General features: G+C 47.7%; 4 protein-coding genes across 5 annotated transcripts; 2 read left to right on the top strand and 2 right to left on the bottom strand.

Moving 5' to 3' along the window:
- Positions 1–1,279: 1,279 nt before the first annotated feature.
- On the top strand, positions 1,280–4,679 carry LOC123449545 (major facilitator superfamily domain-containing protein 12-like). Its single transcript, XM_045126799.1, has 10 exons — positions 1,280–1,500; positions 1,914–2,156; positions 2,247–2,316; positions 2,415–2,611; positions 2,717–2,792; positions 3,073–3,156; positions 3,241–3,320; positions 3,417–3,543; positions 3,706–3,765; positions 3,878–4,679. Exons 2-10 carry the CDS (start codon positions 1,996–1,998, stop codon positions 4,406–4,408), a joined length of 1,386 nt encoding a protein of 461 aa, XP_044982734.1. The 5' UTR covers positions 1,280–1,500; positions 1,914–1,995; the 3' UTR covers positions 4,409–4,679.
- A 21-nt stretch (positions 4,680–4,700) lies between these two features.
- LOC123449544 (embryonic protein DC-8-like) lies at positions 4,701–6,452 on the bottom strand. 2 transcript variants are annotated; one of them, XM_045126798.1, is made up of 3 exons: positions 6,028–6,452; positions 5,565–5,938; positions 4,701–5,498 (listed from the first exon to the last, which is right to left on the bottom strand). In XM_045126798.1, exons 1-3 carry the CDS (start codon positions 6,335–6,337, stop codon positions 4,860–4,862), a joined length of 1,323 nt encoding a protein of 440 aa, XP_044982733.1. In that variant the 5' UTR covers positions 6,338–6,452; the 3' UTR covers positions 4,701–4,859. The 2 variants fall into 2 exon arrangements, with proteins under 2 accessions (XP_044982733.1, XP_044982732.1); XM_045126797.1 differs by having other exon boundaries at positions 4,701–5,938; positions 6,028–6,451.
- Positions 6,453–20,637: 14,185 nt separating this feature from the next.
- On the top strand, positions 20,638–23,616 carry LOC123449543. Its single transcript, XM_045126796.1, has 5 exons — positions 20,638–21,169; positions 21,882–21,984; positions 22,077–22,200; positions 23,037–23,132; positions 23,214–23,616. The coding sequence occupies exons 1-5, from the start codon at positions 20,842–20,844 to the stop codon at positions 23,334–23,336; spliced, it is 774 nt and encodes a 257-aa protein (XP_044982731.1). The 5' UTR covers positions 20,638–20,841; the 3' UTR covers positions 23,337–23,616.
- A 376-nt stretch (positions 23,617–23,992) lies between these two features.
- LOC123449541 lies at positions 23,993–25,587 on the bottom strand. Its single transcript, XM_045126795.1, has 4 exons — positions 24,998–25,587; positions 24,831–24,917; positions 24,588–24,737; positions 23,993–24,489 (listed from the first exon to the last, which is right to left on the bottom strand). Exons 1-4 carry the CDS (start codon positions 25,298–25,300, stop codon positions 24,184–24,186), a joined length of 846 nt encoding a protein of 281 aa, XP_044982730.1. The 5' UTR covers positions 25,301–25,587; the 3' UTR covers positions 23,993–24,183.
- Positions 25,588–26,743: the final 1,156 nt, after the last annotated feature.

Genomic DNA, 26,743 nt, shown 5'->3' with positions numbered 1-26,743 from the left:
CCGGTTCCCAGGAGAACAGATGCACGGAAGAACAACAATCACAAAAAGGGAAAAGGTAGTTGATTCTCACATCAGATTAGTTCTTTGCATTAGAAATTATATAAGTTTAATCATACAGATTTAGAATCAATTATAACATTCTCTACTTGTGCTTGTATAAACGTGAAGAATAAGAGAGCAGCATCGGTTCATAATATTTTAATTCTGTTTTCGAGACGTGATTGAATTAGTGAGGTCTATCTGGCCAATTCCAATAATGAGATTAGGGAATATATTATTTACCTACAATGCATTACTAAAACATATCAGTTCGTAAGATTATCTTGTGTTTCTGGTGATGTGAATTTGTTTTGTCATTTGTTAATTTTCTATCAAGTTTACACCATGTGAATGCGATGAATAGACAAAAAAAAAGGTATGTTCAGTGTGAGCATGTCAACACAACAAAGATATAATATGCCGCCCATAGTCGTGTGGTGCCACTATACTTGTTTATCTCACGACATGTAACGGAAATCAAACTGTTCATTTTGCTCCGGGCACGGATCGAATCTCATGCACAAACCAAATACTAGCAAATTACCATATATGTCTTTCACATTATAAAAACACCTTCATTCATGGAAACCTACGAAAATCAACTGGTATTAATTCTGCAGTGACATAAGTGATGATGTCACCGCAAACACGGGATACTTTCCTTTATTTTTATTTATTTTTAGAAAAGGAGGGTCGCCTCTGCATACGGGGTATACTTTTCTAGGATTGGATTCGCGTCTTTCCATCTTTTACGACACATATATCAGATTTATGATATATAGGTAGATACATACACAAAAATCCACCGCATTGATGAATGAGAAGCGGTCTCCAAGGCACGCAAAGCTTGCTTGTGTCCGACCCGCGCCATCCATAATTCCATATCCACCAGGAAGCAAGCTTGCGCGCGAGAGAGTCCGAGACTCCAAGAACAGCCACACGGATCCACGGAGCGAACCCCAAACAAGACGGCCGGAACGAATACTCGGCTCCGCTTGGTACGGTGTAACATTTTACACCCGTATTTATCTTGCAGGTGTATTTCACAGGCCACAACGTGATTTCCACCTGAAAAGTGAATTATACATACAGAGGTCTGTATATTTTACAAGTGTATATCGTATAGAAACGACCATCCAATCGCAACAAAAAAAGACGGAGATAATAAATACTCCTCCTTTTCCCTTACCATGCAGCAGGGGCAAAAAGAACAAAAAAAAAAAAAAAAACCCGTCCCTAAAGAAATCGCATCGTCATTGTCCCGCGGCGCTGACGGGCGCGGGCGGCGTCGACCCCGCCGTCGCCCTCCCACCCCAGGCCGGGGCTCCCCCACTCGCCTCGCCAGCCACGCCCTATAAATACCACCGCCTGGCCATCGGACCGGACCAACCCATCATCATCCCCGCGCATTCGCCTCGCCGACCGCCTCCCACCCGGCCGACGTCGGAGCGAAGGGGCCCGGTACGTGCCCGCGCTCGCTCTTCTTCCTCCTCCCTCCCCCGCCATGGTCCTGTCCTCAATTCCTCCTCCGCGGAGAGCGAGCCTCAGAAAGACGCGAATTCGCCGCTGGGATTCAGGGACGGATTGGGGGCGGATTGCTTACCGTCCGTCCTTCCGTCCATTCATTGCGCCACCCAGTCTCCTTATCGTTATCGGTTACTACTACTACTTGCCTCATTCCGGCGACATTTGCTGCCCAAATTCATACTCCCTGAATCCCGCCGGGACTTCCGCGTCACGCGATTCCCTTCCAAACCGGCCCCTTCCTCCACTGAACGAACGCATTTGATTTAAATGCCTGCCTGGTCTCTTACGTGAGCAACAGACAGCAGCTGGCTGACGCAGTTTCGGCTTCAATTTTTCCCTTTTTGCAGGGGAGATTCGGAATCTTGGTGCAGGACCGAGCCGGCGGTCGGTACCGCTGCTGCTGCTCTGTACGATCTCGCCGGCGAATCCATGGCCGATGGCAAGTGCGGCGAGGAGGTGGAGGTCGCCGCGCCGCTGGGGCGGTGGCCCGTGCTGTCCTACGGCGTCGGCCACATGCTCAACGACATCACCTCCGCCTGCTGGTTCACCTACCTGCTCCTCTTCCTGCAAGAGATCGGCCTCGCTCCAAGGTGCTGCTCCTGCTCCAATGCAGCCATTTTCATCACCGTGAACATCTTCTCAACCCGACCTGGCCATTCACGGATTCCGTTTTCTTGCAGGGACGCAGCCATCGTGATGCTCTCTGGCCAGGTCGCAGACGGGCTGATGACGATCGTCGCAGGCGAGATGGTACTGAACCCTGCCCACTCTGATCGAAACCTCGCCGACGGCGAGGATCGTGAGCGATGATGCCTGAACAATGTTGTGTGTTTCGTCATGATGATCAGATCGACCGGTTCGGGCGCTTCAAGCTGTGGCACATCGGGGGGTCGGTCCTGGTGGGCATCTCCTTCTCCTCGGTCTTCGGCGGGTGCCTGCTCTGCACCATCCTCGGCACCGACTCCTACCTCGTCAGGACCATCGGCTACAGCTTCTTCGCCGCCGTCTTCAACATCGGGTGGGCGGCCACGCAGGTCTCCCACATGTAAGCAAACGCTCTTGCTTTGCCTTCTTTATAAACTTGGACTGAACATTTTCACCATCTGACAGTGTTCTGAACCCTGGTATATTGTTCTTTTCTTCTTTTCAGGTCGATGGTGAACTGCATGACATCGAACCCCACGAGCAGGGTGGCCTTGGCGAGCTGCAGAAATGCTTCCACCATGGTGAGAATCGGCTCTGGAAACCAAATGGATTTTCGAAAGGGGAAATGGATTATGAACCAAACAAAAAATAAGGAATTATACATCTTCTTGTGGTTTTCTTGTTATTCTTTGCGTCACGCTGCTGCTTTGTCACGCTTATGCCTCTCGCAACGTGACCTCAAATCATTTCGTGCCTGCTTCAAACTTTACAGCCTCTGTCAAGTCCGACTGGCTGACTATTGTTTAACATGAGCAAACGATGCTTTGCTGACTACAAATGAGTATCGACAAACTGCTGCAGGTGGCTAATCTTGGTCTATATGGCATCGCGCTGGCTGTGTTTGGAATAGTGAAGGCAAAGACATGTGCAGACATTGTTGTTCAGGTAACCTTGTCCAAATCAGCTTTGAGTTCTATCTAACAGTAGCTTGTGACCAAACAATTCACCTTGACTTTTCTTCACGCGCAGTACAAGTGGATCGCGTACGTGTCCATCTTCGTGGGGTGCTGCTTCCTCGTGCTGTTCCACGCTGGAACGGAAGAACCCACGTATGCTGACTTGTCGAGACATAAAAAAAACAGCAGTTCTGAATGTACAGATAAACAGTGTTTTCTGAATGAAAGTCTTCTTGTGTGGTGTTGCAGCCTCAAGTCCGAGCCCAACTGCAAGAAACGGGCTAGGATCGCATGGAGCTACTGGTTCAAGAAGACACTGTATTACCAAGTTGCTCTCCTCTACATGCTTGCCAGATTGATCACCAACGTCTCTCAGGTTGACTTACACCCTGCTCTCTTGTTGCACTAGGCTAGATGTTCTTGGTGAAGATCATGATGCCTTTCTTGTGGACTTTGATTTCTCAAAATACCGAAGATTAGCGTCGGTATCACGGTGATGAACTTGGATTGTGAACACTAATTTTTCTGTTGTTTTCAGTCGCTCATCGCGTTCTACGTCACCAGAGATCTGAAGATGAACGAATACTCCAAAGCCACTGTAAGTTCTTCAGTTCATCGGCTACAGCTTCCGCGTCGGATGACAGGCACAAACAATTTGAGTACTGTGATCTTCTTGGTTCAAACTATTGATCTTGGACGGGTTTCTGCAGATTCCGGCCATCATATTCTGCTGCAGCTTCTTGGTGTCCGTGGTGCTCCAGGAGATGAGGTGGAACAGCCGGCGGCTCAAGTCGCTGCTGACGATCGGGGCGACGCTGTGGGTGATCTCCGGCGCGGCGGTCTTCCTCCTCCCGAGCCAGATGCACAACCTCATGTACCCGCTGGCCGTGGTCATCGGCGCCGCCAACGCACTGGTCATGGTGACCACCATCGGGCTGGAGAGCGCGCTGGTCGGGGAGGACCTCAACGGCTGCGCCTTCGTCTACGGCTCCCTCAGCTTCCTCGACAAGATGTCTTGCGGCCTCGCGCTCTTCGTGCTCGAGTCCTACGACGTCGCCTCCAGCTGCGGCGAGGCCCGCGGGCTCAACACCGTCAGCAGGTACGGCACCGGGCTCATCCCGGCCTGCTTCGCCGTGCTCGCCATCGTCGTCGCCTCCACCCTCAGGCTGCAGGACGACGACGACACCCGTGCCGACCGCAGGGCCACCGCCGCCGCTCTGGAAGCTCCGCTCCTCGTCTGAATTCACTTCTAGCGTTCTCGTGTGTTCGTGGGAGAAATGCAGATCCTTTTTTTCAATTAGATTTGAAAAAGAAGGTAAGATAAGATGTATCATCGTAGTCATGCCGGTGGTAATCGTGTGACGCAGCTCTTTCCAATTAGATTTGGGAAGAAGATGCTCATGCATACTAGTCGTCTTGTTCATCATGTACACATCACAGACAGTCCCAGCTCCAATTTTGAGTACAAGATTCAGGCGCCCAACAAAATTCATAAGGAATATTTTTTCAAAAGTTCTTTCAGGCCAAAAAAACTTTGAAGAAGAAACTTGTTCGATATCGTGCAAAGGTTCTCTACAGATGGGTCACATTATTGTACAATAGGAACATAAGAGAGAAAAAATACTAGTCCAACACTGAAAAACATTCATGGAAGAAAAGCTATGGCAGGAAATGAGGATGGATCGTGCTCATTCACAGCTCGTCTTCCTTGCGTTGCTTCTTTGCCTTGCCGTCGGCTGCCGCGCCGGTGACCTTGTCCTTCACCTCTCCGACCTTCTCCTTCACCTTCTCGTACCCCTCGTTGGCCTTCCCCTTGGCCGCCTCCGCTGTCTCCCAGGCCGTGTCCTTGGCCGCCTCCGCCGTCTCCCACGCGGCGTCCTTCGCCGACGCCGTCTTCTCCAACGTGGCGTCCTTGGCCGCTCCTGCCTTCTCACTGACGGTGCTCTTCGCCGCCTCGGCGTTCTTCCACGCGGCGTCCTTCGCGGCCGCGGCCTTCTCGGCGGCCGTATCCTTGGCTGCCGCTGCCTTCTCTGCGGTCGCCTGCTTGGCGGTGCCGGCTTTCTCCGCAGCGGCGTCCTTCACGTTCCCGGCCTTCTCCGACGCGACGTCGTTGTATTGCTTGAGCTTCTCCTGCGCCTGCCATGTGGCGTCCTTGGCAGACTCCGTCTTCTCCCACGCCGCGTCCTTCGCGGCCTTGGCCTTATCGGCTGCGGCATCCTTCGCTGCCGCTGCCTTCTCCGCGGCTGTCTGCGTGGCGCCGCCGGCCTTCTTGGCAGCTGCGTCCTTCGCTGCCGCTGCCTTCTCCGCGGCCGTCTGCGTGGCGCCGCCGGCCTTCTTGGCAGCTGCGTCCTTCGCTGCCGCTGCCTTCTCCGCGGCCGTCTGCGTGGCGCCGCCGGCTTTCTCCTTGGCTGCTGCTGCCTTCTCTGCGGCGGTGTCCTTGGCGGCGCCGGCCTTCTCTGATGCCGCGTCCTTGGTTTGCTTCAGCGTCTCGTACCCCTGTCCGGCCTTCTCCTTCGCCGTCTCTTCAACCTTGGCCTTCCCCTGCTTCGACCGCTCGTGCGTCTCGGCGCCAGTCTTGGCGGCCGCCTCCGTGGCCTCCTTAGTCTTGTGCTTAGCCTGCTCCGCCTTCTTGGACGCCTCGCCGGCCGTGCCCTTCACCGTCTCCGCCGCCTTGTCCTTTGCCTGCCCCGCCTTGTTGGCCGCCCCGGTCGCGGCCTGCTCCGCCGCCTCCTTGGCGTCCGAAGCCTTGCCGCTAGCCTGCCTCCCCGTCTCTGCAACACACACAAAATCAACGACAGGCATCAGCATCAGTGTCAGTCAGAATGAACAGCGCGCCGAGCTCGGCTGCACGCATACGTACCGGAGGCGGCGTGCTGGGCGGTCTCGCGGGCGGACTTGACGGTGTGCCCGGCCTTGCGCGCGGCCTCCTCCTCGTCGGCGTGGTGCTTGAGCCCGAGCCCCTCGGAGATCTTGTCCAGGCCGAGCCCCTCGGAGATCTTGTCCTTGGCCCACCCCGCCCACGACTCTTCCTCCTTGCCCGGCGCCACCTCCGCGCCGTCCTGCGTCGTCTTCGCCTCGGCGGCCTCCCGCGTCGTCTTGGCGGCAGCGGACGCCGCCAGCGCGAGCAGCACCAGCAGCGCCGTCGCCGCGAGCCTCCTGGACACCGCCATTGATGGGAACGTCCCGAGCTGCTAGATGCGCGTAGCTAGAATCTAGTGTGATTTGCGTGCTCTGAATGTAGGGAGGATTGCGAAGGGAATCAGTAGGAGTGATCGGGTTTGGGTTTTGTGGCACGGCGCGGGGTTTTATGGGGAGAGAGCGGGCGGACGCGTGGAGGGGTTGGTGCCGGCGAGGCGGGTGGCGCGGCGACGGGTGTCCGGGTGAGGTGCCCACGTAGCCCAGACACGTCGTCTTGGTCTAGTCGGCACACACGCGGCCATCGGAGCTCGGGGAGGTGATGGCTCTGGATGGCATGCTGGTTCTAGTCGCTTCGGCGCCTTCTTTTCGTCATGGGTGAACACCTCGCGTATGTACAGAAACGACGGACCGGCCGCCACTGGACATGGTTGTCACGCGAAGTGAGCTTTCTTTATCCTCTTGAACAATCACCCACGGCCTAATGTTCACTCGCACACCGTATGAGAGCCTCCTTGATTTTTTGATTTTTTTATTTTGCATCGAAAGCCTCCTTGATTTGCATGACTTTCAATACACGGGGACGTGAAAAAAAATACGGGTTGTGTTTTTTCTTCAAAAAATTCCAAATTATTATAAAAGTACATTGAAAGTAAAATTAGATCGAGCTCTCTAGTCCACCTAACGACCACTACCACCGTCGCAACGAGTCGTCAATGCACTACTATCACCGCTCCACTATCAGAGTCGGCTTTAACGGTTGAAAAGTATTTGTAGGCGTGTCCTAAAGACCATTGCCCTGGACACTTACTCGTCATCGGCGTTGAATCCTCAAATAGATATGAAGCAACTGACATTAAATCTCGTCGTCGTGCATGTACGACGAGAAATCCTCACCTCATCATTCCTAGAAGACAACAAGAATCTACATCGCAACTCCATCGACTATGTCGAGATAGACGAACTCGGAAAGTGTCAAAGCCCAGAAAACAAACACAGTTGTTAGGTCAGGCCGAGTGGCGGCGGAGACGGCTCAGGCCGCGGAGGAGAAGACGACTCAGTTGTTGGAGGAGGAGAGGGTACAGAATGAGGCGGCTCACCGGGCCATGTATGAACTCCTTGTGATAAGTTTTTTTTCACATTAGCCAAATCATGCATGTAATGTCCGTTTTATTACTAACTAATATAATTGACTCTTTAAAACCAAATATGCAGTCTATGTGCGAGAAGACCGGTCAGACCCCCTTCGTCGATGTCAGACATTTCTACGGTTGGAACGATGAGTTCCATTTGAATGATCATTAGTTAATAGACTAACATTTGAGTGTCATCATGTTAACAAGACATTGCAAAATATCTTTGATGCAGAATAACTCCTGAGCAGCATAGCACAACCCTTCTCCACGACAACCTTCTCCACGTGAACCCGCCCCGAGCAACCCCGGTGATTCACATCGCTGATGACGACGACGGTAAATTTTCTCTAGTGTTATACTTAACAAATGCATAATTAGCTCCGTATATGCTAGTTAGCCCTATTATGCGACATACTTATCTTATTTAGTTCCTTTATGACTTGAAACCATAACAGGAGACGCGACTCCTAGAGCCGCTGCCTCCTCCTCCCATAACCCTAGCCGCCGCCTGCATCCACTGAGTCGCCGCCTTCTCCCGTAACCCTAGCTGCCGCCTCCCGTCGCCCCCGTGGGCTACCAGGGGTAACCCTAGCCGTCGTCGTCGGTCCTCCCTCGCTCCTCCTTCATCCTCCCCGCTTCCAGCAGCGTTGCCGGGCGAAGCCTGGCCGAGAGTGGCGGTGGCGGGGATCCTCTCCCCTTCACACGGCATGGCTGGCGCGGGACGACTGTTCGTCAGGAGGCGCCGTACTAGCGCGCGGTGCGGCGACGCTGCATGTGGATCCTAGCGGCGGCGTGCGGAGCGCATCGACGACTGGGGTTCGTTCTTGCGGCGCGGTGTAGCCGATGCGAGAGGGGAAAGACATGGTGGTCGCGTGCGTCGTCGAGTTCTGGTCAGATCCTTTTGGATCCGGCACCCGGATGTCGTCGGCCAGCGCAGGGTGGTGGTACTCGTCACTGTTCAGATTGGATCTTCATTGATCCAGATACCCGTGGTGTGCTTCTTTCCTGCGGTTTCCTGGCGTTGCTGGCGTGGCTGCGGATGAAGCTGGTGGAGGAGATTCAGATAAGGGGAAACCCATTGGTCGGCCCTGGCTGGCCGCGCCGACGACGATGCTCAAGGGCGCCGTTTTTCTTTCTCGAGACGTTGGTCTACGTCTGCTCCTCCACTTCCTACCTCACTGCCTCTCAGGTGAAAGCCCTAACTCCGGTGGGCGGCGGTGGCGTCCTTGACGTAGTGACCTTCCTGAAGGCGTCGCCTTGAGGGCTGAGTGGTGGTGGGCACTATGTGGGTCTTGGACAGTTGCTGGTGGTGGGCACTGCTTCGGGGAAAACCCTAAGATCTGACTTTCCAGATCGGACGTTGGCGGTACTGCGGTGCCGTTTCTCTCTTGGGAGCATCGTTTGTGGAGCAGCGCTGGATGACAGAAGCAGGAGATGGAGCGGCTTCGTCTGGCCCAAAGATTTGGTGGAACTATCAAGTCATGCTTGGCCAACAGGCGCTACGCTGAGTCATGCCTGGTTGGTAGGTGCTACACACGACAGTTCTTCCAGAATCTTCGTGTCTGGACGAATGAGCGCAGGGCGGTGGTGCTGTTTGGCGCTGATGACCCACAAGTATAGGGGATCTATCGTAGTCCTTTCGATAAGTAAGAGTGTCGAACCCAACGAGGAGCAGAAGGATCTGACAAGTGGTTTTCAGCAAGGTATTCTCTGCAACCACTGAAATTATCGGTAACAGATAGTTATGTGAAAAGATGATTCGTAGCAAGTAGCAAGTAACAAAAGTAACAACGATGAAGCAAAGTGGCCCAATCCCTTTTGTAGCAATGGACAAGACTGGAAAAACTCTTATAGGAGGTAAAGCGCTCCCGAGGACACATGGGAATTTCTGTCAAGCTAGTTTTCATCATGTTCATATGATTCGCGTTCGCTACTTTGATAGTTTGATATGTGGGTGGACCGATGCTTGGGTGCTGCCCTTACTTGGACAAACATCCCACTTATGATTAACCCCTCTCGCAAGCATCCACAACTACGAAAGAAGAATTAAGATAAAGTCTAACCATAGCATTAAACTAGTGGATCCAAATCAGCCCCTTACGAAGCAACACATAAACTAGGGTTTAAGCTTCTATCACTCTAGCAACCCATCATCTACTTACTACTTCCCAATGCCTTCCTCTAGGCCCAAATAATGGTGAAGTGTTATGTAGTCGATGTTCACATAACACCACTAGAGGACAAACAACATACAACACATCAAAATATCGAACGAATACCAAATTCACATGACTACTTATAGCATGACTTATCCCATGTCCTCAGGAACAAAAGTAACTACTCACAAAGCATAATCATATTCATGACCAGAGAGGTATTGAATAGCATCAAGGATCTGAACATATAATTTTCCACCGAGTAATCCAACTAGCATCAACTACAAAGAGTAATTAACACTACTAGCAACCTTACAAGTACCAATTGTAGTTGCGAGACAGAGATTGGTTACAAGAGATGAACTAGGGTTTGGAGATGACATGGTGCTGATGAAGATGTTGATGGTGACGAGTCCCCTCCGATGAGAGGAGTGCTGGTGATGACGGTGGCGACGATTTCCCCCTCCGGGAGGGAAGTTTCCCCGGCAGGACGACCCTGCCGGAGCTCTAGATTGGTTCTGCTAAAGTTCCGCCTCATGGCGGCGACGATTCCTCCCGAAAGCCTCCTCTTGATTTTTTTCTGGAACGAAAACCTCATTATAGCAAAAGAGGGGGGGGCAAAGGGCCAGCAGGGAGCCCAGAAGCCCCCTAGGCGCGGCCAGGGGGGTAGGCCGCGCCTAGCAGGCTTGTGGCCTCCTGCTGGCTCCCCTCTGGTACTTCTTCGGTCTAGTATTTTTTATAAATTCCAAAATAAATCCTCGTTGATTTTCACGGCTTTCGGAGTTGCGCAGAATAGGTATCTCAAACTTGCTCCTTTTTCACGCCAGAATTCCAGCTGCCGACATTCTCCCTCTTCATGTAAACCTTGCAAAATAAGAGAGAAAAGGCATAAGTATTGTACCGTGAAGTGTAATAACATTCCATAAAGCGATAAATATCAACATGAAAGCATGATGCAAAATGGACGTATCAACTCGCCCAAGCTTAGACCTCGCTTGTCCTCAAGCGAAAGGCGAGATCAATAAATATGCCCACATGTTTAGGGAGAGAGGTGTCGACAAAACAAGATACGGACATGTAGGCATCATGATCATAGTTAGAACAGCACTATCATCATATAATCTCTTATGCTAAAGTGATAATTCCTTCACAAAGTAAAGTATGGATCAAGAACTTTAATGAGAATTAACAACCGATAACCCTTAGTCATTGAAGCAATTTCAATTTATCATAACATCGGAAAGAGTCAAGTAAGAGATTGTAAAGCAAATCCACATACTCAATCATCCTTTCGTCTTCTAAAATTGCTACAACTCATGTGGTACTCATGAGATCAAAGTTTCAGTTGAACACAGAGAAATATAGGGGCTTATAGTTTCGCCTCCCAACTACTTACCTCAAGGGTAATGTCAACAATAATAATTCATGAATACTTACTTCCAAGTTGACATATGAATATAGATATTTCCCTAGCATATGACGTTAGCCAAGATAAAGGCGAGGTAAGGAATTGGTGTAGATCAACATGACTCTTTTAGGGACAAAGAGTAAAGGTACAAGATAGGTCCTTCGTAGAGTGAAGCAGAGGTTGTCATGCGCTTTTGGGTTTGGATGTGTGTCCTCTTAGTGTGAAGGAACGTCACTTTATATTGCCTCCTGTGATAAAGAACTTTATTATGCAGTCTGTCGCTTTTATGTCTTCCTCATCACAGGTTCGTACAAAGCTTATTTTCCACACACTAATAGATCATACATATTTAGGGAGCAATTTTTATTGCTTGCACCGATGACAACTTACCTGAGGGATCTTCTTCAATCCATAGGTAGGTATGGTGGACTCTCATGGCAAAACTGGGGTTGAAGGTTTGTGGATGCACAAGTAGTATCTCTACTTGGTGCGGGAGTTTTGGCTGATATGAGGTGGAAGCAATCGTCACATGCTAAGGGATCTCTAGTCATATAATCATTGTTCGGAACCAAGCAAACATAATTCATTATGGTCTCTTCCTTGTCCAACATCTACTTCTAAGCATGTAATAGTTTAATGAGTGTTCACAATCATAGATGGTGTCAAAGATGATATATTTATATGTGAACCTCTCCTTCTTTACCACTTCCTATTAATTGCAACAATGACCAAGGTCTACGTTTGTCCACCCTCAACAAGTTTCAATCAACATTCTTTTTATATATGAAGCCATCACTTCCCATAAGATCATTACATGATCTTTCATGCTTTTGTTCTTTTATCATTCTCTTGATCATGGCATGAGGCAAGGCCCTTAACTAAGACACTCTTTATTATAAGGCTCATGAACTCGAATACATCGGGGGTGACACAAAGCAAAACTCAAGCCTAAAACACTAAAAACTTTATTATACTAGAGAAAGATAAAACCAAAAAGGATCGAACTAAGAAAAGGTAAAGGCAAAAGATGTGATGGTGATACGATACCGGGGCAACTCCCCCAAGCTTGGCACAAGCCAAGGGGATTGCCCATACACATGCTTAGTTGTCTTCCTTTGGAGGTGATGGTGGTGGAGTTGTTGCAACATGGGTTTGATCCTCCGTCTTCCAAGGCATAGGTGCTCCATCATGGAAAGATGACCGAGTCTCCAGAATCCTCAAATCTGCAGCCAACCGTATTGATTTAAATCTATACTCATACTCACAGTTTTGGTTCTGCAGGTCATAGATCTGGGCTTGGAGGTGATCAATTATGTCATAGAGCCTGGAGAGGTGCTTCCCGATGTCATTGGCATCGATCTTGTGCTTGTTGGTGAACTCCGTGATCATCATGTGGTTGGCGTTGATTCCATGCTCCACCATCCCTTGGCACTTGAAGACTTGTTGCTCCATTGCTTCGAGCCTCGCCTCCATGCTTCCGGTCTTTTGGGGCCCCTCAACATCACGGATGTGCCGCATCCCCTCACGCATCTCGATAGATTGATGGTGTTGCAGCACTCCTGCGAGGTAGGGATTGATGACCTTCTCGAAGATCCTGTCCTTCGGAGCTTTTGGGGATGCCATAGCGATCTAGATCTGCAGCAGAAACAGGCTCGAAACGAAAACAGAGGATTTTTGCGTGATACGAGGGTCACACCTTTCGGGAGAATATATAATGATTTTTTACCGACCAGAAGGAGTACTCCGCAAGAAAACGGAGTCCGGGAGGCACATGAGGTGGTCACAAGCCCCCCAGGCGCGGCCAGGGGGTGGCCCGCTCCTGGCAGGCTTGTCGCCTCCTCGTGTGCTTTCCGGACTACTTTAAATTTTTATATTTTTCTAAAAATTCCAAAACGGTGAAAAATTCCTACTGGAAAATTTTGGAGTCGCTTTACTTACCGAATCACATACCTCTTCGTTTTCGGAGTCTGAAACAGGCTGATAAATATCCCTTATGTACTCCTCCGAAGTTATGGTATTGATAATATTGTTTTCAAAATTTATGGGAGTACCTAAGATATAATGCTTGATTCTTTGCCCATTTACCACTCTCGGAAAATTACCTTCCGTGTTATTGATCTTGATGGCACCAGAACGATATACTTTCTCAACAATATAGGGACCTTCCCATTTAGAGAGAAGCTTGCCTGCAAAAAATCTTAAACAAGAATTATATAGCAAGACATAATCACCTACATTGAACTCACGCTTTTGTATCCTTTTATCATGCCACCTCTTAACCTTTTCTTCAAACAACTTGGCATTCTCATATGCCTGAGTTCTCCATTCATCAAGTGAGCTAATATCAAATAACCTCTTCTCACCAGCAAGTTTGAAATCAAAGTTGAGCTCTTTGATTGCCCAATAAGCCTTGTGCTCTAGCTCAAGAGGTAAATGACATGCTTTGTCGTAAACCATTTTGTACGGAGACATGCCCATGGGATTCTTATAGGTAGTTCTATAAGCCCACAGTGCATCGTCAAGCTTCTTAGACCAATTCTTTCTAGACCTATTGATAGTTTTTTGCAGAATTAGTTTAATCTCTCTATTCCTTAGCTCTACTTGACCACTAGACTCAGGATGATAGGGATATGCAACTCTATGGTTGACATCATACTTATCAAGCGTTTTACGGAAAGTGCCATGAATGAAATGTCAACCACCGTCGGTCATTAGATATCTAGGGACTCCAAATCTAGGGAAAATAACTTCTTTAAGCATCCTGATAGAAGTGTTGTGATCAACACTACTAGTTGGGATAGCTTATACCCACTTAGTAACGTAATCAACAGCAACTAGGATATGAGTATACCCGTTGGATTTTGGAAAAGGTCCCATATAATCAAAGCCCCAAACATCAAATGGTTCAATGACAAGTGAATAATTCATAGGCATTTCCTGACGTTTACTAATATTAACTATTATTTGACATTCGTCACAAGACAAGACAAACTTACGTGCATTCTTGAAGAGAGTGGGCCAATAGAAACCTGATTGCAATACCTTGTGTGCAGTTCTATCTCCCGCATGGTGTCCTCCGTAGGCCTCGGAGTGACACTTCTGTAGGATCTGTCCCTGTTCATGTTCAGGTACACAACGTCTAATAACACCATCTACTCCTTCCTTGTAAAGGTGAGGATCGTCCCAAAAGTAATGTCTCAAATCAAAGAAAAATTTCTACTTTTGTTGGTATGTGAAACTAGGTGGTATATATTTGGCAACGATATAATTTGCATAATCAGCATACCACAGTGCACTACATGAAGTATTGATGACATTCAGTTGCTCACCAGGAAAGCTATCATCAATAGGTTGTGGGTCATCAAGAACATTCTCCAACCTGGACAAGTTATCTGCTACGGGGTTCTCAGCACCCTTCCTGTCGACAACATGCAAATCAAATTCTTGTAGCAAGAGAACCCATCTGAAAAGTCTAGGTTTAGCGTCTTTCTTTTCCATGAGGTACTTAATAGCAGCGTGATCAGTGTGAATAGTGACTTTGGAATCAACTATGTAAGACCTGAACTTTTCACATGCAAACACGACTGCTAAAAATTCCTTTTCCGTAGTAGCATAGTTTCTTTGGGCACTGTCTAGAGTTTTACTAGCATAGTGAATAACATTCAACTTCTTATCAACTCTTTGTCCTAGGACAACACCAACAACATAATCACTAGCATCACACATGATTTCAAAAGGTAAGTTCCAATCAGGTGGTTGAACAATAGGTGCAGTTATCAAGGCCTTCTTAAGCATTTCGAAGGCTTCCTCACAATCATCGTCAAAAACAAAAGGAATATCCTTTTGCAAGAGATTGGTAAGAGGCCTAGAAATCTTAGAGAAGTCTTTAATGAACCTTCTATAGAAACCAGCATGATCAAGGAAACTTCTTATACCTTTGATATCTGTGGGGCATGGCATTTTCTCGATTGCATCAACCTTAGCCTTGTCGACTTCAGTACCTCTTTTAAAAATTTTGTGTCCTAAGACGATGCCTTCATTAACCATAATGTGGCACTTCTCCCAATTCAATACAACATTGGTATCTTTACATCTCTGCAAGACTCGATCAAGGTTGCTGAGGCAATCATCAAAAGAAGACCCGTAAATGGAGAAGTCATCTATGAAAACCTCAACAATCTTTTCACAAAAGTCAGAGAATATAGCCATCATACATCTTTGAAAGGTGGTAGGTGCATTACACAAGCCAAAAGGCATACGTCTATAAGCAAAGGTACCGAAAGGGCAGGTGAAAGTGGTTTTCTCCTTATCAGATTGTGCAACACGTATTTGGGAGAATCCATAATAACCATCTAGAAAGCAAAAGTGTGTGTCTTTAGACAGTCTTTCTAGCATTTGGTCGATAAAAGGCAAAGGGTAATGATCTTTTCTAGTGGCTTTATTCAATTTCCTAAAATCGATCACCATCCTATAGCCAGTAATAATCCTCTGTGGGGTCAATTCATCCTTATCATTAGGGACAACGGTAATACCTCCCTCCTTAGGGACGCAATGCACCGGACTCACCCAATCACTATGAGCAACAGGATAGATAATACCTGCTTCCAGAAGCTTTAGTATTTATTTTCTTACTACCTCTTTCATCTTAGGATTTAATCTCCGTTGGTGATCAAGAACTGGTTTGGAATCAGGATCGGTTTTAATCTTGTGCTGGCATAGAGTGGGACTAATGCCCTTAAGATCATCAAGAGTATATCCAATAGCAGCACGGTGCTTCCTCAGAGTTTTTAGTAACTTCTTTTCTTCATGCTCTGAGAGGCTAGCACTAATAATAACAGGATATATCTCTTTTTCATCGAGATAAGCATACTTAAGAGTATCAGCCAACTGTTTAAGCTCGAACACAGGATCACCCTTTGGTGGGGGTGGATCTCCAACCAGTTCAACAGGCAAATTATTCTTAAGGATAGGTTAATTGTTCAAAGATAACTCTATCTATCTCATCCCTTTCATCCATATGCATATCATTTTTATGCTCAAGCAATCATTGCTCTAAAGGATCAGTAGGAGGCACGGCAATAGAAGCAAGAGAAATAGTTTCATCCTTACTAGACAACTCTTTTTCATGAGATTGTCTACCAAACTTGGAGAAATTGAACTCATGTGACACACCTTCAAAGCCAACAATGACAGTTTGCTTCTCATAGTCAATATGAGCATTGACAGTATTGAGAAAAGGTCTGCCAAATATGATGGGACAAAAGCTATCTTGTGTGGTATCAAGAACGAGGAAATAAACAGGATACTTCGTTTTACCACACAAGACTTCAACATCCCTAACAATTCCCAAAGGCCAGATAATATCTCTATTGGCAAGCTGAATAGTGGCATCAATGGGTTCTATCTCGACAGATGCAATCTCGTCTTTGATTTCATCATATAAGGATTGAGGTATTGCACTAACACTAGCACCCACGTCACATAAACCATGATAACAATGATCTCCTATCTTAACAGAAACAACAGGCATGCCAACAACAGGCCTATGTTTGTCTCTAGCATGAGGTTTAGCAATTCTAGCAGCATCTTCACAGAAGTGAATATCATGGCCATCAACATTGTCGGACAGGAGGTCTTTGATAATAGCAATTCTAGGTTCAACTCTAATTTTCTCACGGGGTGTAGTTGTTCTAATGTAGCCCCTACGTATCACAGTTGAAGCTTTAGAATGATCCTTTATCCTAACAGGGAAAGGTGGTTTCTCAATGTAAGCACTAGGAACAATAGGATCATTATAGGCAATGACTTTCTCTTCAACTGGATTGGGTTTGAGTACATTGACTTATAAGGGAGGATGATATTTAAACCACTTCTCTTGGGGAGATCGATATGAGTAGAAAACGATTCACACAATGAAGCTACTAGATGCATAGGATAAAACTTTTGATGAAATTCCAATTTCAACCGGTTGTAGTTCCATGATCTAGTATCATCATATAGCCTATACCATGCCAATGCTTTATCCCTCAAAGATAAGGGAAAGACCTTCTTCTTGACCTCATCCTCGGGCAAACCTGCAAGCTTAAATAATCCACAAACTTCATCTACATAGATTAGATGCAAGTCGGGATGTGATGTTCCATCTCTTGTAAAAGGATTAGCCAACAGTTTTTCAAGCATACCCGAAGGAAATTCATAGCAAGTATTTTCAGTAGGTGCAACAGGTTGAGGAGCAACTCCTTGTGCTTTCGTTCGAGGTGAAGATACCCCGAATAAGCTCCTCAAAGGATTAGTTTCCATACTGACAAGTGACAATAAATTTCAGCACACTATATAAATGTTTCGTTACCAAATTCCACTTACCAAAGGCGCTTCACTCCCCGACAACGGCGCCAGAAAAGTCTTGATGACCCACAAGTATAGGGGATCTATCGTAGTCCTTTCGATAAGTAAGAGTGTCGAACCCAACGAGGAGCAGAAGGGTCTGACAAATGATTTTCAGCAAGGTATTCTCTACAAGCATTGAAATTATTGGTAACAGATAGTTGTGTGAAAAGATGATTCGTAGCAAATAGCAAGTAACAAAAGTAAAAACGGTGCAACAAAGTGGCCCAATCCCTTTTGTAGCAAGGGACAAGCCTGGACAAACTCTTATAGGAAGTAAAGCGCTCCCGAGGACACATGGGAATTTCTGTCAAGCTAGTTTTCATCATGTTCATATGATTCGCGTTCGCTACTTTGATAGTTTGATATGTGGGTGGACCGGTGCTTGGGTGCTGACCTTACTTGGACAAACATCCCACTTATGATTAACCCTCTCGCAAGCATCCGCAACTACGAAATAAGAATTAAGACAAAGTCTAACCATAGCATTAAACTAGTGGATCCAAATCAGCCCCTTACGAAGCAACGCATAAACTAGGGTTTAAGCTTCTGTCACTCTAGCAACCCATTATCTACTCACTACTTCCCAATGCCTTCCTCTAGGCCCAAATAATGGTGAAGTGTTATGTAGTCGACGTTCACATAGCACCACTAGAGGAAAAACAATATACAACACATCAAAATATCGAACGAATACCAAATTCACATGACTACTTATAGCATGACTCATCCCATGTCCTTAGGAACAAAAGTAACTACTCACAAAGCATAATCATGTTCATGACCAGAGAGGTATTGAATAGCATCAAGGATCTAAACATATAATCTTCCACCGAGTAATCCAACTAGCATCAACTACAAAGAGTAATTAACACTACTAGCAACCTTACAAGTACCAATCATAGTCGCGAGACGGAGATTGGTTACAAGAGATGAACTAGGGTTTGGAGATGAGATGGTGCTGATGAAGATGTTGATGGTGACGAGTCCCCTCCGATGAGAGGAGTGTTGGTGATGACGATGGTGACGATTTCCCCCTCCGGGAGGGAAGTTTCCCCGACAGGACGACCCTGCCATAGCTCTAGATTGTTTGTGCTCAAGTTCCGCCTCATGGCGGCGGCGATTCCTCCCGAAAGCCTCCTCTTGATTTTTTCTGGAACGAAACCCTCCTTATAGAAAAAGAGGGGGGCTAGAGGGCCAGCAGGGAGCCCACAAGCCCCCTAGGCGCGGCCAGGGGGATAGGCCGCGCCTAGCAAGCTTGTGGCCTCCTGCTGGCTCCCCTCTGGTACTTCTTCGGCCTAGTTTTTTTATAAATTCGAAAATAAATCCTCGTTGATTTTCACGGCTTTTGGAGTTGCGCAGAATAGGTATCTCAAACTTGCTCCTTTTTCAGGCCAGAATTCCAGCTGCCGACATTTTCCCTCTTCATGCAAACCTTGCAAAATAAGAGAGAAAAGACATAAGTATTGTACTGTGAAGTGTAATAATAGCCCATAAAGCGATAAATATCAACATGACAGCATGATGCAAAATGGACGTATCAGGCGCCATGGTGGCGTCGATCATCTTGCACGTTGCTTTCGGTGGAGATGTCAAGTCACGCCTGGCCGATAGGTGCTACGTTGTGTCATGTCTGGTCGACAGGTGCTACGCACGACAGATCTTCCAGAATCTTCGCGTCTGGACTGACGAGCCATGGTGGCGTCGACGGATGGATGGACTGTCAAGGATGATACAAATCTCTCTCCTGAATATGGGTGGGTTAGCGGCCTGATGTTGATGGCGGCATCTAAAACGTGTGCATGTGGTGTACGCTTTAGGTCTGCTGCACCGGCTGTGGGTTTCGATATGTTATGTGAATGTATCGGTGACGGCACCGATTTTAGATATGGGGAGTGAGCGCACTCCACATTATCGAGTTTTGTAGGTGCGAGTGGTGGCTTCAGATGGTTTGATATATGTTCTTGTTAGACATGTGTTGAATAATTAATAAAAATGGTCATATGCATCGATTGATGCACAGGTCGGGGGTTTGAACCTCCTTTTTTTTAAAGTTCCTTTATGACATAATCAGCTTATTTATTTCATTTATGACGTAATTAGCTAATTATCCTCCAAAATGACATAATTAGCTTATTTAGTTCATTTATGACATAATTAGCTTAGTTAGGTCAAAAATAGCATAAGAACCTTGGTTTGCTCATAAATGCCATATACTTAGCTTATCTTCCTACTAAATGACATAATAATCTCAAAATAAGATAAGTATTGTAATCATCATCTTCTTCTCCTTCTCCTCCTCCTCCTTCTGCTTCTTCTTCTTCTCCTTCTCTTCCTTCTTCTTCTTCTGCTCCTCCACCTTCTTCTCCTCCTCCTCCTCCACCCTCTTCTTCTTCTTCTCCTCCTCCTCCTTCTTCTCTTGTTGTTTCTCCTTCTTCTTCTTCTCCTTCTCCTCCTCCTCCTTCTCCTTCTCTTTTTCCTTCTCCTTCCCCTTCTTCTCCTACTTCTCCTTATCCTTCTTCTTCTTCTTCTTCTTCTTCTTCTTCTTCTTCTTCTTCTTCTTCTTCCTCCTCCTCCTCCTCCTCCTCCTCCTCCTCCTGCTCCTCCTCCTCCTCCTCCTCCTCCTTCTTCTCCTTCTTCTTCTTCCCCCCTGCTCCTCCTCTTCCTTCTTCTTCTCCTTCTTCCGCTCGCCCCCGGCCGACCCTCCGCAGGCGGCAAGCTGCACCACGAAGGATTGCAAAAAATTCTGCAACCTGATCTTTGTTGCAAAAGTTTTCTACAACAAGACCTTGGTTGCAAAATTTTCTTTCGCAATAATACGTATGTTTGCAGAAAGATGAAGGAATTTTTTTGAAACAAAACAATTGTTTCTGGAACTCGACCGTTGTTTCAGGAATTAATGGATCCGAAGTTTATTTTTTGCAGCAAATCGATTGTTTCTGCAAGTAGAACGTTGTTTCAGTAATTACTCGGTGCCCGGCCGAAGCCCCGCGCACGGATCGAACGGCTATCCGTGTAGATCGGACGGTCGTCCAGGTGACGGATGTTGACGCGTAGCACCCAAACCAAGAAAGACCACAGTTTTAGTGATTGTTAAACTGCATTTTTTTTTCATCCGCACAACTCAAAGTATTGAATACCAAGGTTTTCTTAAAAAACCACAGTATTCCTTAACAACTGCAAAAATACTTTTACCTCCCAAAGGCACCCCGAATCAGAACTGGAACGGCAGAATTTCTCCGCGCACGTCCAACGCACGCTCGTGAGTCGTGGCACGGCACCTGCCCGGCCATACCAACGTGCCGGACGCATCCACCGCCCACCGCGGTGGGAAAAAAATCTCCACAACACGAGGAGACCGTAGCTGCCGTGCCGTGTCCACGTTCCATTTCCACTTCCCCTGTTTCACGTCTGTTGACTCCTCCCACCTTCCTCTGCTCCGGTAGACCGTAAAAATGGCCGCATCACTGCCGTACCTCCCTCCGCCGCCGCCTACGCCGTCGCCGGCGGCCACCACCCTGCCGAGCAACCTCGTCTCCTTCCCCGCGCCGCGGCCGCGCCTCGCGGCCACGCACCGCCGCGCGGTACTGGCCGCGGCCTCGTCCAGGCCCCCTCCCCCTCCGCCGCCGTCCCCGGAGGGAGGGGACGAGGAGGTGGAGAGGGCCATGGGGATGGACGGCGGCATCCCGGGAACCTCCGGGGAGCTGCTGCGCCGCGTCTCCTCCCGCGCCTACGGCATGCGCCGCCACCTCATGGAGTCGCTCGACTCCCTCGCCTACGACGGTACGAGTCCTCCAGAGTCCAGATCATTAGCCCTTTCCTGGATCGCGTTCTCACTGGCTCGATTTTCCCAGGGTATATCTTTAGCGATTTCAGTTAGATAGATTTATGGTTGGTGAATGGTGATCGGCAGGTTTAGGTTCCCGCGTCTAGTGCTTGATGAAATGCCTAGTCGAAACTCCAGAATCCTGAGTACACGATATTTGTGTGTACTTTAGAATTGCGTGCCGCGATGAACCTTAAGTTGAGCAAAGAGCAACTCCCGTTTGAGGCTTGTACGTTCACACTTTACCCTGTTTCGAGAATTGCGTGCTTTGAGGTGGTATTGGGAGTCAGTGGGACTGCGTATGCTCATATGTACACGCTATTATCAACGCTTGCAGTCACGTTTCCTCATCTTTTTCGTATTGCCTTTGCATCGAATGCTGAATCGATATATCTGCTAGCTATGGTTGTGCTTGTGCTGCTTTCTGTAGCGCCGCAAACTAGGCCTAGTTGTTAAATGGCTTAATGACTGAAGAAGGGTTATGAACTTATGATGCTCTCATGCTCACAAGTCCCAAGTCACAAATAACACCATAAGGTTAAAACCATAAAAAGTGACCTTGTTCTTCCGTTTATCCAAGTAATCCTTGTGATGAACTAACAGTAGTTGTCCTTCAAATGCGGAAGTTTGAATGTTTACTAACTGTGCCATGTCGTCATGATGGTTCAGTGTTGGAGACAAACCCATGGAGGGAACAACAGCCCAAGCCAGTCTACGTCCTGGCTAGAAGAGACAATCAACTATGGACGATGAAAACCCGCAGGAACCGCAGGTTAGAATTTTTCTTGCTATTGTTAATGGTAATTAGTTGGTCATAATTGGGTGGATTATGAGCACGGTCTCATCATGTAATATGCTCTGCAGTGAAGTTGAAAGGGAACTTGGAATGCTTTTCTCAAAGGGAGGGGGCTCAGGAGTTGGGACTAAATCCAAGTACTCTGGCTCCAAGTTTAGCATGGTCGTTGAAGATCTGACAGAGGGTGTGCTGGTGAGTAGTTAGTAAAATGAGTGTTTGTTTAGACATGTTCTTGAAAGTCAGCCAACTGTCCTGCCTTTTGATGTCCTTTGGTCTTATAGTGCATATTTTGGGTTCATTTTTTTCGACAAAGATATTTTGGGTTCATGGGAATGTGACTTCTAAATAAGTAAATGGGGGCTATAAAGAAGGACCAGGGATTGGTCAAATGGAGCTGGATTAAATGTAGGGTATTCATTATATATATTCTGAAGAATGGTAGATTATGCATATTGTTCATGACTGTAGGGTTCCCTAATTGTATACCATATTACCATGGTCATCTGTTTGAAGAACCAAAAGGACAATACGAAATTGTGCAGTCTAAGAAAGAGACTATTCAATATCAGTGATGATGTATTTATGGAACTAGAAGTCGTCCGATGGAGAGTGTGTGCTTGCCGTCAGGCAACATACACGGACTATAAGCGTTATTATAGGACCATATGAACAGTTCAACATCGATTAACCTTTCCACACCCCAAAAAAGAACGATCGATCTATCAATGCGGTGAACCTTATTTGAGCTTAGCATACCGATAAATGTTTGCATTTTAAATGATTAAATCCTGATGTGGTATCACTGAGCAAGAAACAAAGAACACATGAGGCTGTTTAGATGTATTGGATGGTTCTAATTTGCCGCTTAAGGTGTATTCTGAATGGTGTGCTCTTATGTTGGTACTTCTAAAATGTTTGTGAATGTGTTTCTACTTACTGCCACTCTCTTGACGACTAGCTTTCTGCATTTTTTTTTCACGTATCTGTTTGCTTTATAATCTTCTGAATCATGGCCTCTTTTGTTTCAGGTGTTCGAAGACGAGGATGATGCTGTAAAATACTGTGATGTTCTACAGGGCGGTGGTCAAGGATGCGAGGGAATTGCAGAGCTAGAGGCTTCATCAGTAAGAAAAACAAATGACACGATCTTCATAAGTACTAGCATTGTTTGGTTGGTGACTGATGATACCCATCCTTGTCCGTAGGTTTTCAACATGTGCCGTCAAATGAAAGCTCTCGCTGTCCTTTTCCGGCGTGGAAGGACTCCTCCAACGCCACAAAGCCTTGAGCGTGACTTGAGGGCGAGGAACCGGTCACTGGAAGACTAGGATCTTCTGAAACGCGGTGTAGATATGTTAATTGTATTCTTCTAGCTGTTGAAGCACAGGCCATACGCCTTGTATACTGAATGGTACATAGATGTTTGAAGCCACAAAGAAAATGATGCAAAATAACTGGTACATAGATTCAATGATAGCCAAGATGGAGTGGAAGTCAAGTCTGACAGTGAGTAGTACATATTTAGCTTGAGATTAGCAATCTCTGTAAAACTGGATATTCTTGTAATTATTTACATTGTTTACAGTGAATAAATGAGATTTTAAATTACTTGTATATTTCTCAGTCTTACCATCGTACTGATGCTGCGACTTACATGACGACGCGAAAGAAAAGCTGCTATGTGATGACTATTCCCTCTGATTAATGCTTCAGAAAAGTTAATTGATGTGAAGTTGGCTTGTCACCTGATGATACTCATAGTGATGCGCATTCTAGAAAAGTTAACATGTCAGCTACTCCCTCTTAACCTAATTATTAAGGGTTCAAAGGAATTTCATAGGATTTTTGAAGGGTTAGAATCCATAGAATTTTTTCCTATGTTTGTCGTTTGATTCACAGGATTGAATCCACAGGTTGGTTTGCAGTTAGGGAAGAAGTATTAGCCAGGAACGAACGAGGTCGAGTCTGACAGTAGTCACAGAAGTTATCCTGAGATTAGCGGTCTCTGTATAACTGAATATTCTTGTGCCCATTATTTACAGTATTTACAACTATTGGGTCCTAAGTTATTATCTTGTCAGCGAATAACACGATACATTAGCAACCTATTGATCTCGCGAGACAAGTTGACGCCACCTGCAGGGGAAAACAAAAAGAAGAGAAGGAAAATGGCGTTCAGTGTTTCGTCCTCCCCTCGGTGAGCTTCTCGGTGCGGTACTTCTTGAAGTCGGCGGCGAGGCCGGTGTCGAAGTCGTGCTTCATCTGCTCCGCCAGCTGCCGGAGCACGGTGTCGCCGACGCCCCGGATGATGGGCTCCGGCACGAGCGCCAGCACGGGCGGCAGGTTGAACCCCACGCTCATCTCCACCTGGCCCCTCAGGCTCCTCCGCCCCTCCGGCTGCGGGTACAGCGTGCCCCTCACCGTCAGCGCCATGTGCGACGGCATCGCGTCCCTCTGCAGCCCCTTCAGCTCGTAGTCCGTCTGCATCCATCCGCCATGAGTGAGTGAGGTCAGGCAAGGTTGCTGATGGCGATGGAGAAAACGAAAGATGGCGGCGGTGCGAGAGTGAAGTGGTTTACCACTTCCATGAGGAGGAGGCTGGTGGCGTGCACGGGGACGTGGGGCGGGTACCCCTTCCCGCCGGACCTGCTCACGAAGCGGACGGCGATCACCGGGCACGCCGACAGGAACAGGAACTGGATAGGCACCAGCTGCACGCTCCACTCTTCCTGTCAAAAATTCAATCACCACGGAGGCGGCAGTCCGTCAGAGTTTCAGAAACGAAAACTTTGGAAGGAAATGGTATGGTGAAGATCACCCACGTCGTTGAGCTTGGTGCGCTTGCGCTTGTCGGGGAACACGGCGCCGACGATCCTCGGCCTGTTCATGAGGTACTCGTCGATGGATGCCTGAGCAAAGATAGAACCGAGGCTCAGCTCAGGGGAATCAGATCACCTCCCAACAAAGAAAGAAACGACGGCTTACGTACCCCTGGAGTCTCGCCCATGGGGATGTCGGTGTTGAACCTGTAGGAGAAGGTGAAGAGGTCCCTGGGGTTGGGGTTGACCTTCTTCTCCTTCTCCTTCGCCTTGCCGCCGAACGACGGCGGCGGCTTCAGGGAGCAGGTGGTGACCCCTCTCGACGACGACGACGACGATGAGGCGCTCGGAGCAAAACCATTTCGTGACCTCGATCCGAGTGGTGTCGCCCTGACGCCGCCGCAGCCCGTGATCCTGCCGGCACGCGGACGAGCTGCAGCATGCCGGCACGCCGTGAGGCTCAGCGATGTCATCCTCCTCTCTCCGCTCCGTGTTTTTCTGATCTTATTCGGGAGTTGGGAGCCCCTCTGCTTGATCGCCGTCGCCGTGCCAATAAGTAAACCAGCCCACGAGGCACGGAGCAGGGTTGAGCAATCTTGCAAGTAAAGGCAACGGGGGTCCGTCCGGTCCCGGTAGGCCCTACACGCCGGCCGGCCGGCTTCTTCCGGGTCTTGGCAACAGTTTCCCAAGTTTGTTACAGCGGAGAGGAGAGGTTTTCAACTCTGGGTTGCTGCGCTGCGCTTCAGCTGGGAGGGATATTTGTGTCAAATTCAGTTCAGATTCAGACGTGGGTGCGTCTACTAGTGGTAACCCTGCTGTATCTACATGCAGATGAGTACATGTTTGCGTCTCGTGTTGTTCCGTGGAAATGAAATTGACCCCTGTTTTGGAGGCAGACGGGGGTAGGTTTACACGTGAAACCGAGGGGGTCGGTAAACCAAATCCGAGGTGTCCCCTGCGTGCACGTATGCCACGGCCTGGCGACCACGCAAAAGGGACACGAACGCATGCGCGCACGGCTCGGCAAGCATAGGAAATGCGTCCGTCCGTGGTTCTCCGATGCTCCAGCTCCAAGGCTGTAGAGTTTTGTGCTGGTGTGGTGTTCTTTAAACGTGGCAGAGACCAAGTTTATACTGCTAGGAGTACACGTTACAGGACTGTACAATCTCATCTAACGTTGCAGGTCAACCGTCAACCAAGTTTGCCACTACTTAGTGACAAACAAATATGAAATATCTCTCATGTACCGTTTACGTTCAACGGAACACAACTTTTTCTACTTTGTGTGCGCGTGCGACCGGCTTCCATTTGACTTGCTCTTCGAGAGTGCGGATTACTTCCTTTTTCTTGTCGGGATACATGTAGTGGTATGTGCAAAATCCACTATGTCTTAAATCTGTGATAAGAGAGTATATGGTTGTATCAGATGAAGTAAAGTTTTAAATAACACGCTATAACGTTTAGAGAGGGCCGCCGCTAAAAGGCATATACCCCGTCATTTCAAAGTTCAAACTAAGATAAAGACATTCCTTTTTCAAAAACAAGTGAGCCTAAGACGAGGTAGAACGAATCTTAGTCTATCATCTGATTTCTAAATAATCACGATACTCAACATCACACCCCCCCCCCCCCCCCCCCCGGTGCGCAATCACAACGAAAAGCGATGCAGACGATGAAACTGGAGAAAATGCTGAAGGCAAGCTGACAAACATCCCGCACAGTCATAACGACGCGTCACTGTGGCCGGAGTTAAATAAACTTTCTCGTCTACAAAAATGAATACAGACTGCAAAGAGCTCACTTTGCCGTCTGTAATGAAAATTATAGACGGCAAAGATCTTTGTCGTCTGCGTTTTTTATTATAGACGGCAAAGTCTGCACTTTGCCGCTGTAAGAGCACAATTTATCCTAGCTTG

The sequence above is a fragment of the Hordeum vulgare genome, chromosome 4H, assembly GCF_904849725.1.
Source record: "Hordeum vulgare subsp. vulgare chromosome 4H, MorexV3_pseudomolecules_assembly, whole genome shotgun sequence".
Classification (NCBI taxonomy): domain Eukaryota; kingdom Viridiplantae; phylum Streptophyta; class Magnoliopsida; order Poales; family Poaceae; genus Hordeum; species Hordeum vulgare.
Note: the sequence above shows the minus strand (reverse complement) of the source record. Positions and strands in the feature narration are given on the sequence as shown.

Excerpts from the sequence above, each read along its gene's own strand:
- LOC123449541 (XM_045126795.1), bottom strand. The coding sequence starts at position 25,300 with ATGACATCGCTGAGCCTCACGGCGTGCCGGCATGCTGCAGCTCGTCCG. Across the intron at positions 24,918-24,997 it reads CCATGGGCGAGACTCCAGGG|GCATCCATCGACGAGTACCT; the intron begins GTACGTAAGCCG and ends ATCTTTGCTCAG. Across the intron at positions 24,490-24,587 it reads GCCTCCTCCTCATGGAAGTG|ACGGACTACGAGCTGAAGGG; the intron begins GTAAACCACTTC and ends GGATGGATGCAG.
- LOC123449545 (XM_045126799.1), top strand. The coding sequence starts at position 1,996 with ATGGCCGATGGCAAGTGCGGCGAGGAGGTGGAGGTCGCCGCGCCGCTG. Across the intron at positions 3,321-3,416 it reads GCTGGAACGGAAGAACCCAC|CCTCAAGTCCGAGCCCAACT; the intron begins GTATGCTGACTT and ends GTGGTGTTGCAG. Across the intron at positions 3,544-3,705 it reads TGATCACCAACGTCTCTCAG|TCGCTCATCGCGTTCTACGT; the intron begins GTTGACTTACAC and ends TGTTGTTTTCAG.
- LOC123449543 (XM_045126796.1), top strand. The coding sequence starts at position 20,842 with ATGGCCGCATCACTGCCGTACCTCCCTCCGCCGCCGCCTACGCCGTCG. Across the intron at positions 22,201-23,036 it reads ATCTGACAGAGGGTGTGCTG|GTGTTCGAAGACGAGGATGA; the intron begins GTGAGTAGTTAG and ends CTTTTGTTTCAG. Across the intron at positions 23,133-23,213 it reads CAGAGCTAGAGGCTTCATCA|GTTTTCAACATGTGCCGTCA; the intron begins GTAAGAAAAACA and ends CCTTGTCCGTAG.
- LOC123449544 (XM_045126797.1), bottom strand. The coding sequence starts at position 6,337 with ATGGCGGTGTCCAGGAGGCTCGCGGCGACGGCGCTGCTGGTGCTGCTC. Across the intron at positions 5,939-6,027 it reads CGCCCAGCACGCCGCCTCCG|AGACGGGGAGGCAGGCTAGC; the intron begins GTACGTATGCGT and ends TGTGTGTTGCAG.